General features: G+C 39.3%; 1 protein-coding gene across 6 annotated transcripts in view; it reads right to left on the reverse strand.

Annotated features, from left to right (window-relative positions):
* Window positions 1–18,274, reverse strand: part of ENOX1 (ecto-NOX disulfide-thiol exchanger 1) — a 365,043-nt gene that overhangs the window by 3,370 nt on the left and 343,399 nt on the right. For 5 of the 6 annotated variants that reach the window (XM_032203166.1, XM_032203183.1, XM_032203150.1 and 2 more), the window contains 3 exons: window positions 17,482–17,538; window positions 2,282–2,384; window positions 70–155 (listed from right to left, as the gene is read on the reverse strand). In XM_032203166.1, coding sequence (XP_032059057.1) covers window positions 70–155; window positions 2,282–2,384; window positions 17,482–17,538 — 246 coding nt within the window. The remainder of the gene's footprint in view (window positions 1–69; window positions 156–2,281; window positions 2,385–17,481; window positions 17,539–18,274) is intronic. The other variant, XM_032203192.1, reaches the window with a different exon arrangement.

The following is an 18,274-nucleotide window of genomic DNA, read 5'->3' on the forward strand; positions in this document are numbered from 1 at the left end:
GTTTAACCTGCAGTAAAGAATAATACAGTATTTCAATAGAGAAAACAGATTTTGATTAAATTTTTTTACCCTAGAGTCCAACTGCTGCATATAAGACCAAAGATATTCTATATTGGCTCCAAAAGGGTGGACGTGAAGAAATGTGGATATGATACCTGTATTAAAAACAAACGCACACAATATTGAAATTACTTTAGACAGTATATCATTAAAATAAGCAAAATAATTCTGAATAGTCTGTTCTTGCAGGTTTTTCAGTATGAATTATGATTCCTATTTTTCTTGCACAACCCAATAAACATAAGAAAATGGCACATTTTTAATACAGTCATAATAACATGGTAAACACAATAGCTCATCTTCAGGAATGACAGCAGTTAGCAAGTAAGTGACCAAGATAATATACTGATGAATAAAGGAATTTCTAAACAAAGACTTGCTGGAAGCATTTCAACTACCAATTTTATGCTTGATTTACCAATATAAAATTGTGGATATTGTAATGGTAAAATTATTGCTTTTTTCCCCTTCACTGGGTGCTCTGTTGTGAAAACGTTTCATATAATTGTGTCACAAACCACACTCCCTCAAATTTTTTCTAGTAATTACACTGATGCTGGTTATGAAAAGTGTTTAATCCATATTACCCCTAACTACTGCTGAAGAAAACACAAATCCTTTTTGACATATTTACTCATTTATTTTCTCTTAAAAGAAAGCCAGTTCTGTCTGTCTTTATTGTTGTTTACAGGATCACTGTAAAAGGTATAGGAATAAAAGTGGTTTAGGAGGAGTCAGGATCTAAGTCTAGTGATTTTTTTCTGCACTGAAAATCAAGTGACAGCACAATGATGACCGGAGAAAACAAGATTTGGGGCATCAGAATTGCTATTAAAAGCACTATCCAATTTCTCCTCTTCTAAACAAACAGTGAAAATACAGAATGTCATGTGTGTTACTTACTGTTTGGGGAGAGTTGAACTGTAAGAATCAGAGCAAATATTTTCAGCTCTGTTTGGATGGGTTTCTTAGCTGAACCACCCTAGGGGAAGTTCCTTATATTTAAAGCATAAACACCAGGATTAAAAATGCTTACAAGTGACAAAAATGGGTCACTGTATCTTGTGTACTGCAGGCCATACTGCTTTCTTGATGCTGAATGAATTAGGATAATCTTGGATTTCAGTTTTCCCCAAATACTGGCCATGGTTGAAAATGATAAGTACAATTTAACTCATTTTAGACTGAATTTGCAAAGAGCACCTTTTCCCCTCCCTCGTTTTTCCAATAGCATTTACAGAGTTCTGATCCTGCAAAAGGAGGGACATGTATTTAAGTTGTATGCAATGTCCTCGTAGCAGTTGTCTTCCTTGTATTATGTGTGACCATAAGCACACACACAAGAGTTCTTGAAGCAAAAATCAAGACCCACACATTTGGTTGGGTTGACTGGAAATTCTGTTGTATTAAAAAAATGTTTTACCAGTTGTATTGCGTTGGTAAGATGTGTGCCCAAGACTTTATAATTGCAGGAAGCTAGCTCTTCCATGCAAAGCAAAGAAAACATCACCAGAAAACCTTTTGTAGTTACTGAGTGGAGTTCCATCACAACTTTTTTAGTAATTTTGTTTTTCTTTTATAGTCTTTTCCTCCATATACTCTCCAAGGGCAGCATGGGCACCACTAACATTTTTATGCCCCTAAATGCTAGGTACTAGTTACCTGGACCACTGCCTCTGAGTTTTAGTTTTTAGGTATTTTTAAATAGTTTATTTCTATGATTTTATTCTAGGTGAAGGATACAACAGTCCTTGTGGTATTCTTTATAAATATTCATATGGCTAATTCCCTCACCTAATGTCAAAAGCATAAATCTGGCTTGCTTAATACATCAAATACACATATTTTTGCCTGGTGGTTTGCTAATATTTTTTTCCATCCCCTTCTCCTTCAGCATTTTGTCTAATAAACTGTTAATGAGTTATACAGTTCTAACCTGCTAAATTTAGATGTAAAGGAAATCTTCATACACACGTTACAATTCTAAATGCAGAGCACTCTTTTATTAAACTGCAGATTTTTTCAGAAAGCAAAAGTTCACTTGTATTCTAGGATTTCTCTTACTAAAAGCCAATCTGAATCCAGATGAAAGACAAGAATCTTTTTTTTTTTTTTAATTATTTTTTAATGCAAAGGTGCATGCAAATGCATATGCAATCAAAAAAAAAAAAATATTAAAAGGCAGTTTGTTCTCAAAAAAACTTATTTTGGGTTATCTTACCTATTAATAGTGCCTCTTTCTCTGATTTTAGACCTGGACTTCGTTTCTCCGAATTTTTTTCTCTGTCTTGGTTGACCAATGCTACTGTCAATACATTGATTTCCTATAAAGTTTAAAAAACAAAACAGGTGGTCATGTAGATTTCATTTACTTCAATTAAATCTGTCTGCTTTCTTTTCAACTCTATAAGAAAGATCATTACTTTAATTCACATCTAAAGACAACACAATTATAAATAATTGATTTGTTTGCAGAATATTAAGACACTTTTTGAAGTACCTTTACACCAAGAGCTGCCCAGAAGACAAATTTTGCTTATGGAGTAAGTAATAACTTTGTTGCTAGTGCTTCTTCATTAGAACAGCTTGAAAGATGTGCCATAAAGCGTGGAGATGGTCAGAAAATTCACATTTTCTAGCTATTAAAGCTGTAAACAATGACCGCCTCTAGGGAACATGGCTGGAAACATTCAACTATAGCTATAAGAGTAAATTCAGCAGTCACTAGCAATGTTTCTAGCTACTAGAGCACAAGCATCTACCCTGCTATACTCTCCAGCCAATGCCTGGCATGGTGTTGGACGCTGTCCTAGACAATTCCCAGGCACATTTTGGGGGTCAGCACATTTCAGGAACCGTTCCTATGCAACCACCTTGTTTTGAGGACTGAAAGAGAGCCAGCCTTAAGGGCAAACTGGTTAAGGCTCCTGTTTTGAGCTCCATTTTCTGCAGTCAGGTGGCCTGAACCAGCCAAATCTCAGCCAAGCTATCACATGTGAGATGCTCCATCAGAAGTACACAGGCAGTTGTGTGACACAGATTGCTCTTCTCCTGGGCATATGTGAAGTAAACAAATTATCTCTACTTCAGAGGCATGTAAGTGGCCTCAAAGTGCCTTGTGCAGTATTCGAGCATATACATGGGTTGTTTCCATGGAGTGACTGATATGCAGTAGCTTGTTCCTTGGTGAGGTGGTGACTCACACTCCTGCATCTGCTCTGTGAAATGCTCAGCAGTTCTTTGCAAAACCACAGAAGCCGAGAACTTGGGCTGCAGACACGGTGGTCTGAGGTGGGTCTGTTCAGGAACAGTGCTCTTGTTCTGGTTGAGGGAGTCAAGGGGTGCTGCTAGCAGCTGGAGGTGCCATAGGACTGGGCAGCCTTAAATGTAATCAAATTTCAGCTATTTGGTGTAGTGATGTGGCCCATCTAAAACAGGCATTTTAGTGGTGCCTTGCTCCAAAATTCTTGGATAGCATTTTTGCCAATAAAAGGGTGGCATCAGGGCATTTCTGGAGGTGTGCATAATCCACAGTTAAAATAAATAAATAAACAAACAAATAAATAAATAAATAAATAGTGTCAAGTATGCCTTTCTCTAGATGAGTAAAGGCTCTGCAATCTGTGAAATGGGTAAAAAGAGTCAGGCACTTCCTCATTCTCAAAAAATCCCCAAACACGTATGCATACAAAAGAAGCCATGATGTATTCTGTGCTCTTCATGGCTGGCACCAAGGAGCAGCTGCCCGATACGCAGTGCCTGATGGCTCAGATGCATCATGGGTTCAAATGTTCCTCAAGCTGTGAAGTGGAATATGCTGCCATGTGCCAGCTAAGGAACTGTGTGAACATCTCAGTGACTGAATGTGTATCCTTAGCCCCCAGTGACAAGCAACTCTGGTCCACCTCAGCCCACAGTGACAGAGGTGTGGGATGCATTGAGGGACCTTTGGTTTTCTGCAGTTGTAGCAGCCAACTCAGGCAAGTCTCCTGGCCAGGTATCTATGTATAGTTGTGTGCATGTGAGGTAGTGCACTTGCGCTGCCTTTCTAGTCAATAGAAATGAAACTCTTTAGTCATATATTTTGGTTATATACTTTATGTTGAGCTAAATTGGACCTTAGAGATGTCTATTTTATTTTCCTCATTGACTGCAAAGGGAATCTTGTGGTACAGATTTAGACACCTACAGGTTGGAGAGTCAGCAGTTCAAGAGTTGCAGTGATACTTTCTTAAAATAATGGTGCGCTTGAGTGCTCTGACAGCTACATCACCTTGACACCAATGCTCCTGTAGTGCTGCAATGCACAGGGCACATTATAACAGCAGGAATATGCCCTATGTTGTCCAGCGCTGTTGATTCCCCTCCAGCCACAGGCAAAGGCTAATGCAAATACTCATCTGCTGCCAGCCATGACATCCGAGAACAGTGAAAGAAAACCCAGGCAAGAAGCAGAAATAAGGGAAGTGTTCATATGCATTTCTCCATAAGGGCAGCAATGACAAGGGGGTTACGGATCAGAAGAGCCAAGCTGGATGGCAGATTTCCTGATACTGCAGCAAAAGAGCAGAACAACATATGCCACCAGAGCTTGTATAGGTTAAGATGTAACTTCTGACTCCATCAGAGACAGAAAAGCAGTCTAAAAATAACAATTCCTGAGAGGGGAATGAGAGAGCAGAGAGATGTGTATTTGATACAACAGGCCCCAAACACAACACACTAGTAGTTTCAGATGGGATTAGAAGTTTTGTCAAGCAGTGAGGCAGAGAAAGAAACTATATTCCCATTGGGAGCAATGAACAGATGGATTCTCATTTAATCTCTAGATTTGAGCCTGTGCAGAACATTTTGTATGATTTATAGGACAGGGTAAATGGATGCAAAAGGAAGTCACATCAAGTGTTTCTTAACTGTATGTTGGTATGGAGGATAAAAGAGTAAAAAATTGGCTATGTGGGAGCCTGAGGAAACTGAGAATAGCAAAGATAGCTACTCAGCAAAAGACTGACATTAGAAAAAGTTTGCAGGTTCCTGAAGGTTTGGAAAGGGTAGGCTTCTACCATCCAAAACTGCCTGCCTCAGAGAAATATGATAAATTAAGCAACTCTGAGGTATTCAGCTGCCAAGATAAGCTTTCACAGGCCATGAGAAAATCCAGGGTGCGCATGGCCGGACAAAAGATGCAATAGTAATACTGCTAGGAATTAATTGCAACATAAGAGAAATTGGCATAGTTGTGTCTAAAAAAAATAGTGTGTAGTTTACCCAGAAACGAGGCTAATTATAGTACAAATGAAAACCTTTAAGTATCAGACAACACACTGGAGGTACAAATCTGGTACCCAAGAAGCCTCTACAACTTATCCTCACACAGTTAATTTGTACATTTTTAGAGGCTCTACTTATGCCAACACAAGAAACAAGAGTTTAAAGAGTACAAAGGTGAATGAGGCAATAACTAACTGGGAACAAACAGCTAGGTCACCTCTCTGACATGAGAAAAAGCTACTGATCAGCAGATGCCTGAGGAAAATTATTCTACATATACTACATTATAGTATTTCCTTTCTTTCCTGCAGACCATCCTTTATTTGGCAAATGATATTTTCTGAGGCCCTAAGCAGTCTCCTTCAGCAGGTTTCATTATAAAGGGAATATTTTGCTACCATCTGTCAGTTACTGCATTAAAGGAGAACACAGCTGAGCATGTGCAAAAACAATACTTATTAGAAGTGAAATGACCTTGCAGGAACTAAATACAGTATGTGAAAGGCTTAATCCAGGTTAAATCACACCTGGAGACCATTAGAGACCTGGTCCTATTCATTATTCACAAATTATGTCAGGTATTGTAGAACATGGAGGCATGACTTGATGATGACAGCTCCGTAGCTGCTCAGCATGAATGCAATCATTCTGTGTGATGCTCTTGCTACTGCCAGCTCGGAGCTTTTCCCTACAAATGACACTTTCATCCTTCAGCAGATGATGAAAGGCCATGAATTCCCCTCGGGAACCCCACACATCCTTTGATCTTGCAGACACCCCTCGGGGTCAGCGTTTTGATTCGGGGTTCCCTGCCTTTGAACCAGGGAGGGAAAGACAGAGAGGGAGTCTTTCTGGCAAACTTTCAGAAGAAATTGCTGAGGATGGCATAATTATACTTTTCTCACATGGACTACTCATTTCCACAGGCAGACCTCTGGCACAACCACTGACAAGGAGCTGATGTCTGTGCTTGCACCATGGAGAAGTTGTGCAGGGCAGTCATGGAACATGGATGTCTACCTTAGATGTGTCCTGGCCATAAGGTGGGACAGATGTTGAGTTTGCATCATCCTCTCGTGTACCCTGGCTTCTTTTGGAAGTAATTACAGAGGAATGGCCAAGTGGAGTACTCCAGGAGGTGTCTGATCTCATTGCCCACCAAAGGCCACCACAGAGCAGCTGGGTCACATGAAGTTGATACAGGAAACGAGAGAGAGATTCCTGATGCAGCTGCATTGCCAGACAGACACAGAAGTCCTGAGGAGTAGAAGAGATGGGTCTCTGCAGAGGACAGCGGCAGGTACTGTGAGAATGAGAGGCTAGCTCTGCAGTCCAGGGGACTAGCAGGTTAGGAAGCCCCAGATATTTCATCTGGATGAAACAAGTCTTTCAGTCCTTCATCGGTTTCTTTTTCCCCACTAGGGGAATGTATGGTATCACAAACAATATTCTCATACCAGACTTCACACATCTTCTATAACCCAGTCTTGTACCAGTGCAAAAGGGCAAACAGAATACAGAATGTCCACTCTTGCCTAGGGTTTCCTTCTTTACCAAAAATCGTTCTCTTTAGCTTAAAAGTGTGTGATTCTGAAAACATCTGCTAAACATCCTAAAAATGGAGGGAGCGTGGACTTGCCATTCCCCATAAAAACTGACCAAGGGCTGAGCAGAGTTTGAATAGCAGCCATCGAACCTGAAAGCTACTTCTACTTCACCTGTTGTTCAGGACTCTGTGTGAATAGAACTGAATGAATGTGACATTGAAGACAACTGCCATGTGATCAGGTTGCAAATGACAAATATCCAGAGAGCTGAGATACTGCCTCAACTATCTGGGTAATCCAAAAGTTTTATAATTACTGTTAAACCTAGGGGGAATGATGACTGCAGTTTTCTTAACAGACCTCATTCCCTTTGCTGTGGTATATGAGATTTTACAGAATTTTGTGGTGAGGGGGTAAAAATAACATTATGCTTTCTGAAGGACATGTTGAAAAAGTCTGGAAGAGTTTGCAGGTCATGTTGATGTTCATACAAAGCAACTTGTATTTAGAACAGAGGCGGGAGAAGGAAATAATAGATGTCGGACAGAACAGGCACACAGTGAATGTTGTCAGATGTATGGGATACACCACACTTTCTTATCAGCCAGGGGATTTCTGAGAGAAAATGAGTAGGAGGAGAAAAAGCTATTTATCAGCTATATAAGCAAAAATCTTGCAGACTATTAACAGCAGGCCAGAGAGATGTTGTAAACTTGAAAATGAAATGCAATTTTATGGGTTTTGATGGAAGAAAAACCCATACACACATGATACCAAATCTACAATCCTTAAGCTCTTGAAAGGTATATGTGTACTTGTTCTGAGTACACAGAACTCAAGCTTGGATTTCAGAACTATTTGCCCTAATCCTGCTTATTGATGGACATGAGGTTTGATGATCCTACTGCAAAGAGGAGTAGAAACTGGCTTACGACACAAAGAGCATGTGATTTTCATTTACTTTCATTTACCTGGGGATCTCTTAAAGGGTGGAACAGTTGTGATTGCTTTGCTGTTTCTTTTTCAAATTTTGTTAAATGTATTTCAGATCCATGTCTGAAAATTTTATCTTGCTGCTTTAACCTGAGTGGAGCCTAACTTGATTCCCAATCAAGCGAATGGAAGATTGCAGTAGTTTTAATGCACATCAAGCCATGCACCTTAAATTTATGGGTAACCACAAGGTTGGGGTGCAGGACAACTTCTGGCAGCTTAACATGCTTGTCAGTTGAGAATGGACTACTGTGTTGTGAATGTTCCTATCCATGGTGAATACGAAATTATCCAGCTCACCTTGAGCTAAACCACACTGAAAGAACCTATTTAAATTTAATTTTCTTGCAAATGCAGAAATGTAGGAGTACAATCACAGTCAGCAATCATGACTCAGATGATCACAGACTCACAAAATCACTCAGGTGACTTTGGCAGGTCTCTAGCCCAACCTGCTGCTCAAGGCAAGGTCAGCCATAGGCTTAGAGCATGTTGCTCAGGAATTTAACCATACTAGCCTTGAAAACCTCCCAAGATGGATGGAGATTGTATAACCTTCCTAGGCAGCCTATTTCACTGCTGAACTGTCCTAGGTATGAAGGTTTCTCTGTATACCTACAGAGAAGGTATAGATAGGCTCAGACAGGTCTGAGCCTATGTTTTTTCAGTTTCTGAACTTTTTTCCAGCCAGTTTTTCATTCATCTAGAAGTCCACCCAGACAGTGTGTAATATTCCATACTGGGTAGAAAGTTGCTGTTGGATACCTTCTTAAAACCCCTGCAATCCATTGCTTTCCCCTCAGGCAAGGAGTTAGTAATTTCATCAGAGGCAATCATGTTGGTCAAGCATGATTACGCTTGGTAAATCTGTATTGTCAACTCTTAATTACCTTCTCCCTCATTTGCCCAGAAAAAAAAAAAAAAAAAAAAAAAAAAAAGGCTCCCAAGATTTTTTGATCCATCCTTTTCCCAGGGAATGTGGTAATGGTAGCTTCCTCTGACCTGGACCTGCCAGCTTTCACTGCCTGTTCCACTGATGAGCTCCATACATTCAAACTTCATGTAAGGAGCAGGTAAAAGTTTGCCTCATTTAGAAATTCTGTGATTCTGTGATTCTGTGATTTCACCTCCCAAAAGAGCCTGTGCACCCACCCACTGTCCCAAAAGGCTCAGTTATCCCTGCAATGTCACAGCCCTATACCAGCACACGTTGCTCCATATCCTGTTTGTTTCCCGGGTACATTTGTCTATGGGCACCTGAGATGGGTCTCCATCTGCTCTGCTTTATCCTTACCAAGGGCTCTCTTTCTCTCGCTATCCCGATCCATTTTCTCACCAGCCTGTTTCCTCACTGATCTGCAAGCTGTCTCCACCCTCCCTAGTCACCTCCAGTTCAAAGACCACCACTCCAAGCTGGCAAGTTCTTGTTTTTCTTTTCTTTTTCCACCCCCCCTGAGACTCTCAAAGGATCCTTATCATACTACTATCTAACCAGTGATGCAGAAGTATGTATTTGCCATATGCTATGCTGCTGGTAAATATTGTAACAGTTTATGCTTGTGACTGGTTTATCATTAGAAATGATAGAGACCAGATGTCACCTTTTCACTCAGATCAAGCCTCAACTTTATAACTTATCTTGTGCTATGCAGGAAACCAGTGCCGAGTTTGTCAGCCACAGCAAATTGTAATTACTCTTAAAGTACACTAATGTAGAAATGTACTTTTAAAGTACACTAATATAGAAAATCATACCATGACAGAAAATTTAAGAGTATACTGGTAGTAATAAATAAATCATTGATGACTGGTTTGAAAAATTATCTGGAATTACAATTATAAAGAACAACAATGAAGAAAAAGTAGAACAGCAAACATAAGGCCTTGCAAACGAAGCACTTCAGACACAGCCTTATGCATCTAAGATTAGTTTGTCTGATTTATCCTACATGATAGAAATGTTTTCAGGAGTGAAGATTAATTGTATTATGGTGCTCTTGACATCCTATTTTTCCGACCCATTTGCCAGAGAGATGCTTTTAACTTTTTCATTACAAAGCTTTTACTATTATAACTTTCACCTGCTGAGTTTAGGCAACTAGCGATAATGTGAAAATGCTTTTCTCACTGAAACTATCTCTTTATATTGTTCTCCTTGTATTTGAGCACATCTATTTTATGAGAATGTACATATGCAAAATACGGATGACTAATATGAAAGTTACTTCATGCTTATTTCTAAAAGTATGATCAGGTTGCTTCATTTTCTAAAGCTGGATTTATGTGTAGGTTCCTGATGACTTAACACAGATGTTTTATGTGATCTGAAGGTGGTTGTTTTGCAAGGGAAAGGTAATTGTCATTTTGCACATTTTATGATAGGGAATTGCAGCAGACCAATGGCTGCCTGAATGAAAACATTGCCTACCCACCAGCAGTACTGAAATCATTGTAGGAGGGGAGACTTCATGTTTACTTGAGCCTGAGAACTTGTCAAAGCCCTTGCAATAGTTCTTTAACACAAATGTAATTCCAGCAATCACCTCTAGATTGATGAACTTATTAAAAATAATCTAGAAAGGAAAATAAAAAGGCAATTCACTTCTGGGATGTGTAGAATTGTTTTGAAAATGTCTTTGCTAAAATAAAAATAAATAATTTGGGGAAAACAAAAAAAAATATATACATATTTTATGAGAGTGCGTGTGTTTTCAGCAAGTTTCTGGACTTTAAAGACTTTAATTTTAGTTATGTGAAAACTCAGGGCAGCCCCCATATTCACAGAAATGTCCATATGTAAATCTATGTGAAGTACTTGAAACAAATATTTTAAAGCTCTTGTTTCCCTGGATTGAGTCCTGATTGGGAAGATGTGTCTCCAGGAAGAGTGTCTCCTTAGGATATTGAACTTCCTTTCTCAGCTCAGTAGCTTTTTACTGTCCATTCTCTGAAGGACTTCATCAGGCTGGAAGGAGTGTGAATGGGGTGTGCAACCTCAGGACCACAGCAGGAGGATTGTGGTTGAAGCAGGTGTCTTGTTGTCCTTAGGGTGGCTGTTGGGGTCTTGGGTGCTGTGATAATAAGCCAACCTGCCTTGAGTGCAGTGTGGGTTAAGTACACAGCTGCATATGTATAAGGCTGAATGTTATTCCTCACTAGAAACGATGGGGTGACTCCTCTATAAATACTTGGGGAAAATACTTTGGATGAAAGGCGGTACTTAATGATCAGATATTATTAAAATGTCAGGTGGCTCCAGGGATTGAATAACTGTCTCCTTGTGGAGCTCATATGAAATATGAAGTCAAAAAACTTTTGTGGTTTGCTGAGTGGGTGGCCAAATGTTTTTTATCAATGTGTCTCTTTGACATTGTCTCACTGAGTCCTCTTTTCTCCTCCCTCTGATGATGGGTATACACTCTAATAAAAAGCCAAATTACAACGCCACTCTGACACTTTCAATCAGGGACAAAGGAGATGGTGTGATTTCTTGCTGCACATTAACAGAGGGGATATTTGTGAAAGCCCTGATCTGCTTCAGGTAGCACAGTCTGTGTCAGAATACACTGGTCTGCTGTAGCAGTTTTCTCCCCGTAGGGTTAGATCATGTCTGAAGCTGTAGAGACTGTAATTCTGCCAGCAGAGAGATCACCACTGTGCTAATGAAACTGAATTGCCATCCTCTAACATATCAAATCAGGGCTGGGGCAGTGAAGGGGGAACTCAGAGGGCATTTATTTATAAGTATGTGAGAACTTCTGATGGCTGAGCAGGGTCTTGGGTAACATGGTCCTAACAGACAGTTAAACTCCTGTTATTTTTCAGCCCTCATGGTATTGAATTCACAAGGTGATCATTCCTCATTCATGCCATAGTAAGTAGGAAAGCTGCTGATCTGCAAATGGTCATAGCTGCTTGAATTTATCATACTCTACGTGCCTTAAATTGAAGGAAATGAGAGGAAATGAGTGATGGAAAGGCTACAAATAAGTGCCTGGAATGGAAAAAAATGAGCAAGGGCAAAAGAGAGACATAGCCACTCCTCACCCCCTGGTCCTGGCCCCATCATGACAGAAGAACCTGAATACAGGGAGCAATTAGGGTCTCTAATGCCTGGGAACAGTTTACACCTCCTTTACACCTCCCTCCAGTCAGGATACCTGAGTCCTTGCACCATCCAAGAACATAGCACACCCACAGTCAGAAACTAAATCTCCCTCCCCTCAGGGGGCTATCCTCATTCCTATGCTGCACAGTTACTCTTGGTTGCTCTCTTCAGACAATTAACTGCATTTGCTAAATGAATCAGTTGACTGAACGCAATCTTGCAAAGGGGAGCAGTTGTGACAGTGTGGCTGGAGAGTACAGGTAGCACATGCTCTCTTCAGAAGAGGAAATGCAGCTTTTAACCTTCTTAGGTGGAGGACAGAAAAACAAAACACAACTTTTGGCATCCTCTGCAGGGGATGTAGCCTCCGTAGCATAGAAAGGCTGCTGACACCTTTCCTACCCTCCTTTAATTCACCCAGCTGTCATTGCTTCATATTTTGCAGTGCTCCAGAAATGCCTACTGCAAGGACAGAGGGTCCCAGCAGAGCTGAGGCAGCTACTCACTGACCCACCTCAGCTTGCTGAAGCTGAGGTCCACAGCGTACAAACCCCAGGCTTCTGGGAAGCTCAGAGAGAAAATAAATGCACACAATTTCCTGCCATATGTAACCACTTCACTAAGGTTTTCTGGCCTGTAACTGTAGGACCAGAGAGCTCTTAGCCATATCGAGTACATTTTTCATCTCAAATCTGTGCTGTGTGAATAGCAAGCCTTTTGAAAAGTGGGTTAACTGGGAGATGATCATTGTACTCACAAAGAAGTGAAGCAAAAGCATTGGCAACCACTTTCCTGGGATCTTCATCAATAAAGGTGACCAACTTTTGTCCCATATTCTTGAACTGCTGAGACAATCCAAGCAGGCCTTGCTCTCTTCTAGCTCCTGCTCCTTTACCTGTGTTCAAGAACCCTTTTCTTCTCACCTGGCTCAATGTGAGGCAGTCACATGGGACGTGCCCCATCCCATGGCCAAACACATATACTGACATGAGATGTTCACAGCACATGCCCTTGAGTGCTTACATTAAAAATCTGCACAGTGAAGCACAAGGATTGAACTCTAATGAATTTGATGGAATTACAGACTTCTCCAAAAATTGAAGGGGGTTTGATTTCTAAATCCTTGCCCAGATGACTGCAAATCTGAGCCTTACTTAAGAGCTGTCTTGTCTTAGAGAAAGATCATCAGTGATTAACCCATTATATGTGAAAAGAGAAGACTAGGGTGTACTTAGAAATAACATCACTTCCAGCATAGCACAAAGTGAGCAATTTAGTAAAATGGTTGAAACATTTCACCCTGGATATACTCCTCCTCAGAGTCAAGGATTGTCTGGTAATTGCTTGAAAAGCAGATATGGGGGGGAAAATTAAAGGAAGAATCAACAACAAAAGTAAGATGCCTGGTTGAACTTGAGAAATGCTCTGATAGTAGTTGCAAGCATTCAAATGGAAAAATGCATCCCTACTTAATATTATTGATTCCATGTCTGGAGACAAAACCACAGAATATTGTGTCCAAGTTGCTGGAGATGCTAACTGGAGGGAGATAGATGAACGAGGTCAAAGTCATTACTTTTTTCAAGCAGTGAAACTCAAGCTGGAAAAAATGCTAGTAAAAAAAAGCTTGTGGTGAGATCAGTTTTGCCCTCTGACATATATCTGTTGTGTCATGACCTGGTGATAACAAGGTAACTCTGAAAACCTTTTGGTGAAATGCTGGCTTATTAAATCTGATGGGTATTTAATTACTGACTTCAATGGAATCAGGATTTTACCATGCGCGTGAGATCTGGGCATTCAAAATTCTTCTACAACCAAGAACCACCTCGTCTTGGTCTAAACATGAAGGGCTGGTACTCTTAACCACCATTTTCTGATGCTTTTACAAAAAGTAAGAATTATTAACAGGAGCTATTCTCCTGTTAACAGAAGGAAAAGGAAGCCATGTGGCTGTCAAGGGAGAAAGACAAATTCCTGGAAAAATCATGGGGTACTTCTAAAATTAGGCTCATGTTCAAAAATCTCCCCTTCACCACTAAGAACAGAGGGATACCATGGAGGTTAATCTTCCCACACCCCAAATAGGGATATATTCACCAAAGCTATGCATTATGTATGCTGGTCTCAGCAGTGAGCAAAGGAGGTCTTCAGTCAAAACATAGCACTACCATTTACAGAAGAGGCTCCATAGAAAGCCAGTGAACTCACATTAAAAGTGGAGGAATAAATTATGTTTACAGAGTGAACCGCAAAACATGAGATGAGTATTTTGAATTTCCAAAATGTTCTCTACTTTAGCACATCTCCAAAGCAAGATTTTTATTTTTTTTTTCACACTGTGACTAATCAGGTCTCAGGAGTATGGGCACATCCTGGAAGAGGATTATATCTGAAACTGTAATTGTACATTGGCCATTATTTTCTCTTCACTTAAGACAGATACGTGAATTAAACAGAATTATATTCAGCAACAAAGAGAAAATTAAAGGGGGTAGAAATTAGAAGAAAGAAGCAATATTTTAGCAATCTTTTCCTAACTGCAAGGCTGAAGGGAATGAACACTTTGTGACAGCACCTCTGGCAGTGCTGGGTGCTGAAGTCTCTGTTAGCACTCGGGTTCCATGTACCATCCAAGACTGGCATCTGGCCTTCCCTATAGGGTCTCGCTAGGAAATGTAAACAGCCATAACAAATATTACCACATGTACCTGGCAAGTCACTTGTGAAACACCCTTCTGACTGTTTATAGAGCCTTGTAAGATGGTTTTGCTTTCTAGAAATAACTGCTGTATCTGTGTGTACAAGACACTAAAATTCCTTGTTTTCATCCCCCAGCTTTGTGTATGAACTGCCATGGCAGGGAGGGTAGCATTGCCATTGCTCCAGCCTCTTAATTAACTGTGCTCAATTCTCCTGACAAAAGCAAGAGAAAAAGACAAGAGTTATATGTTTTACAAATGGGGTGCATTTCAGGAGGGATATTTTAATGTTTCCAATGGTATCCAGCTCCTTGCTTCTCTTTCAGGATGCTCTGACATAATTGACACCTAGAAAAAATGCCAAGATAGTTCTAAGTATATATTTTCATCTATATCTACTTTTGCTTGGAAAAAAAATATTTAAAATCTTTGTTTTAAGAACCAGCATATTTTTAATGTAAAATGCAATGCAGACCAGTGCAATCAGCAGAAAGCTTCAGGACTGCAGGAGATAATCTTTTAAGACTACAATAGGAACTTTCTTGATGTGCACACAACATGCCTCAAGATTCCTACTGTCATTTTTAGGACCCTGATTTTCTGCAGAGTAAACAATTTAAATATTCCACAGTGTGGAGATTAGATTGTATTCCATGTATAGGCATATGTTGCCATTTTTCCTCACCAACACCTCCCACTATTGCTCTTCATGTAAAGGTATTTCATTTGCTGAATTCAACCTGTCAACTGTAACAAATATGCCCTAATCCCATTATATGCATCACAGTTCACTAACAGCCACATAGGAGCCACTGAGCCTTTTTCTCTTTGATCATCCCAGATTTACACACTGGCCAAGGGCAAGAGCTATGAAGTCTGCTGAGAATAGATGTTGAGAGACAACCTGCAAGGCACAACACCTGAGCTCTACACATTCAGTATAAAGGACACTTGTTTAAAAGGTGCCTCAACTTCCACATTACAAAGTTCACTGTTGTAGCAAATGCTTTAACATCTATTCTTTTCCTTTAGTTCTCCATTTCCATTTGTGCTGCTGTGCCTTCTCAGACCTCTTAGTGGCATAACTGTTGAACACATACATGGCTGTAACTGTCACTCAGTGATTACAGCTATCTAGTTTCCCTCTTTGCCATTAATTTATATATTGACTTATTTTCCTATTAGTCTAATATTGCAGTGAGGTCATCATGAGAAGAGCTCAAAGAAAAGAGGGGCATAAAATAGAGTTTTGTCCTGTGGAAAGCTCAGGCATTTGAACAACTCCTACAATTAAAAACCAGAATAAAATATTACATTTTGAAAAATTTACCATTAACCAAAGATTCTGAAATATTTTCTTTCAGATTCTGGAAATGTACTGAAACACTTTCTTTAGGCAATTGAAATATTTTATTTTAATGTTATTTAAACCTGTATATTATATAAAAATGAAACTTCCGGGCTCTTCTGCTTTATCCTGTTTCATACGAGTCAGAATGATAAAAGTTGAAGCATTTTGGAAATTTTCCTTTAAAACATTTTGATCCTGCAAAACATTGTTTCATCCACATTTTTTGGAGACAAAGCAAGTTTCTTTTGGAAAGTTTCTAAATCTTAAGTTCCTATATTCCCTTAGGAAACTTGGAACCAGCTGTTGTGCAGGCAAAAAGTTTATAAGTAGCAAATGTGAGCATTTCAAGATCATCGGTGGATTAATGTTTTTATTTGGGTTTGCAAACAGAATCTTTCAAAGGGGCAATGAGATGCCATGCAGACAGACTGCAATTGCAGATTTGTTGGAGCTATCAGACAATATTGAATGTCTCCTGTCCAAATGCTGAGAGCTATGAGGCCCTATCGACTTCTCTGCGGAAGCAGACCACAATGAATGAGATTCAGGGACGGATTAAAAAGAAAGGACATTTTCTTATCACAAAGCTGTTCCACAAAATTTGAGAGTTCCATTCAGGTTGAAAATAAAACTGCTTTCCTGGCTGTATCATTAGATAACATATTGACAAAAACAGATTTAAAATATATTAGTGTTCAGACTGTTGCTGGCTCTTTAAGCTGGGTTGAAGATATCATGTATAATCAGTTTTAATTTTCTTATGTTTATGACAAATCAGAAAGCTGCATGGTTTGCATTACAAACATAGCAGGAAAATTTTTCTTTATTTCCTTTCCCCTTATCCAAATTGCTGTTTTGACTGCAATCATTAAGGGAATAATAGAAGCTTTTTTTTTTTTTTTTGGCAGTAGGTTATAAAAAACACGACCTTAACAAGTCCTTTAACAATTTTGGGCAAAATAATGACTCAATTAATTAATTTAGTCCTTTCTGTGCAAATTAGCTGTTTCCAAATTATACACGTACATGAATCACCTCACTCAGAACTGAATTATGGCCAGACTTGCTCAGCTGCAAGGTGGCAGCCACAGAGACAACAATATAACTTTGTAGGTTGAGTAATCCTGGACAGGACACTAAGGCAAAGCATTTCTCTTGCAGTCGTTTCCATGGTATCTTTAACACCCACATACAGCAACTAGGACATTGGTTGTGAAAGTCTCATCCAAATAAATCCGACAAAGTAAATTGCACGGAACTCAATTTATCTACCTTGAAATGAAGTTTGCTGGGATTTGAACCTGTGGCTTCAGGAAAAAAACAGCCACTTCAAACCTGATGTGCAAATCATTCAGCCATTCTATCAGGTTTAAGACATAAACAGAAAAAAATTGAGACCATAAGCATGCATATATATCTCTAAATCTGTGAGTATATAGCTGTACCTACATTTGCCTGAGATTCATCATGCCCATTGATTTCTGCTAATTCCTTGGCGCTTTTTAACTGCAAAGAGTAAACAAAACAAACAAACAAAACAAACAAACAAAAAAACAGAACAAAACAATCACATTACTTGAGTATTTCACACAGTTATCTTTGATTTATTTGAAGGAGCATTTTATAAAGCTTCCAATGAGAAAAACAGATGGAGCATATAATTCTAATGAGTTTTTGCTCAAACCATTTCGAAACCAACATACTTAAGGCTTGATAGGTTGGTTTAAAAAAAAAAAAAAAAAAAAAAAAAAAGGAAAATAATAAGACTGGGTCATTATTTTTTAAATAATAAGAAAGTAGTTTCAAGGCATAAAAAGTGTGCAGAATTGGCTCTCAAGAATAATAAATGATTTAATTTCCCCTTCTTCTTGCTATTAATGTAAACTTTACAATATTTGCAAGTTGCCACTAGCTAAACAGTGTTTTGCTAATGATTACTTTTGAATGATATATTTTGAGCTTTCTAAAACACCAAAGTGCTACTGTGTGTTTCCTTCCCGAGGAAGCATCTAAATAACTGACATGGCTCTTGGGTATGATGGAAAAGGAGGTGAAGAGAAGAACAGCTCTTTTACTTAACCACTGGCAGGAAGGACTGATGAGATGCTGCCAATTTCAAATATATGATCTAAAACAAAATATTTTTTTCCTCCTGATTTAGTTTTTTTGGGGAAATCCAGGATTACACAGGGGATTCTAAAAGTCTTTCCAGAGAGATTTAAGGAGTGCCCTAGCTCATGTC

Source organism: Aythya fuligula, chromosome 1 (genome assembly GCF_009819795.1).
Source record: "Aythya fuligula isolate bAytFul2 chromosome 1, bAytFul2.pri, whole genome shotgun sequence".
Lineage (NCBI taxonomy): Eukaryota > Metazoa > Chordata > Aves > Anseriformes > Anatidae > Aythya > Aythya fuligula.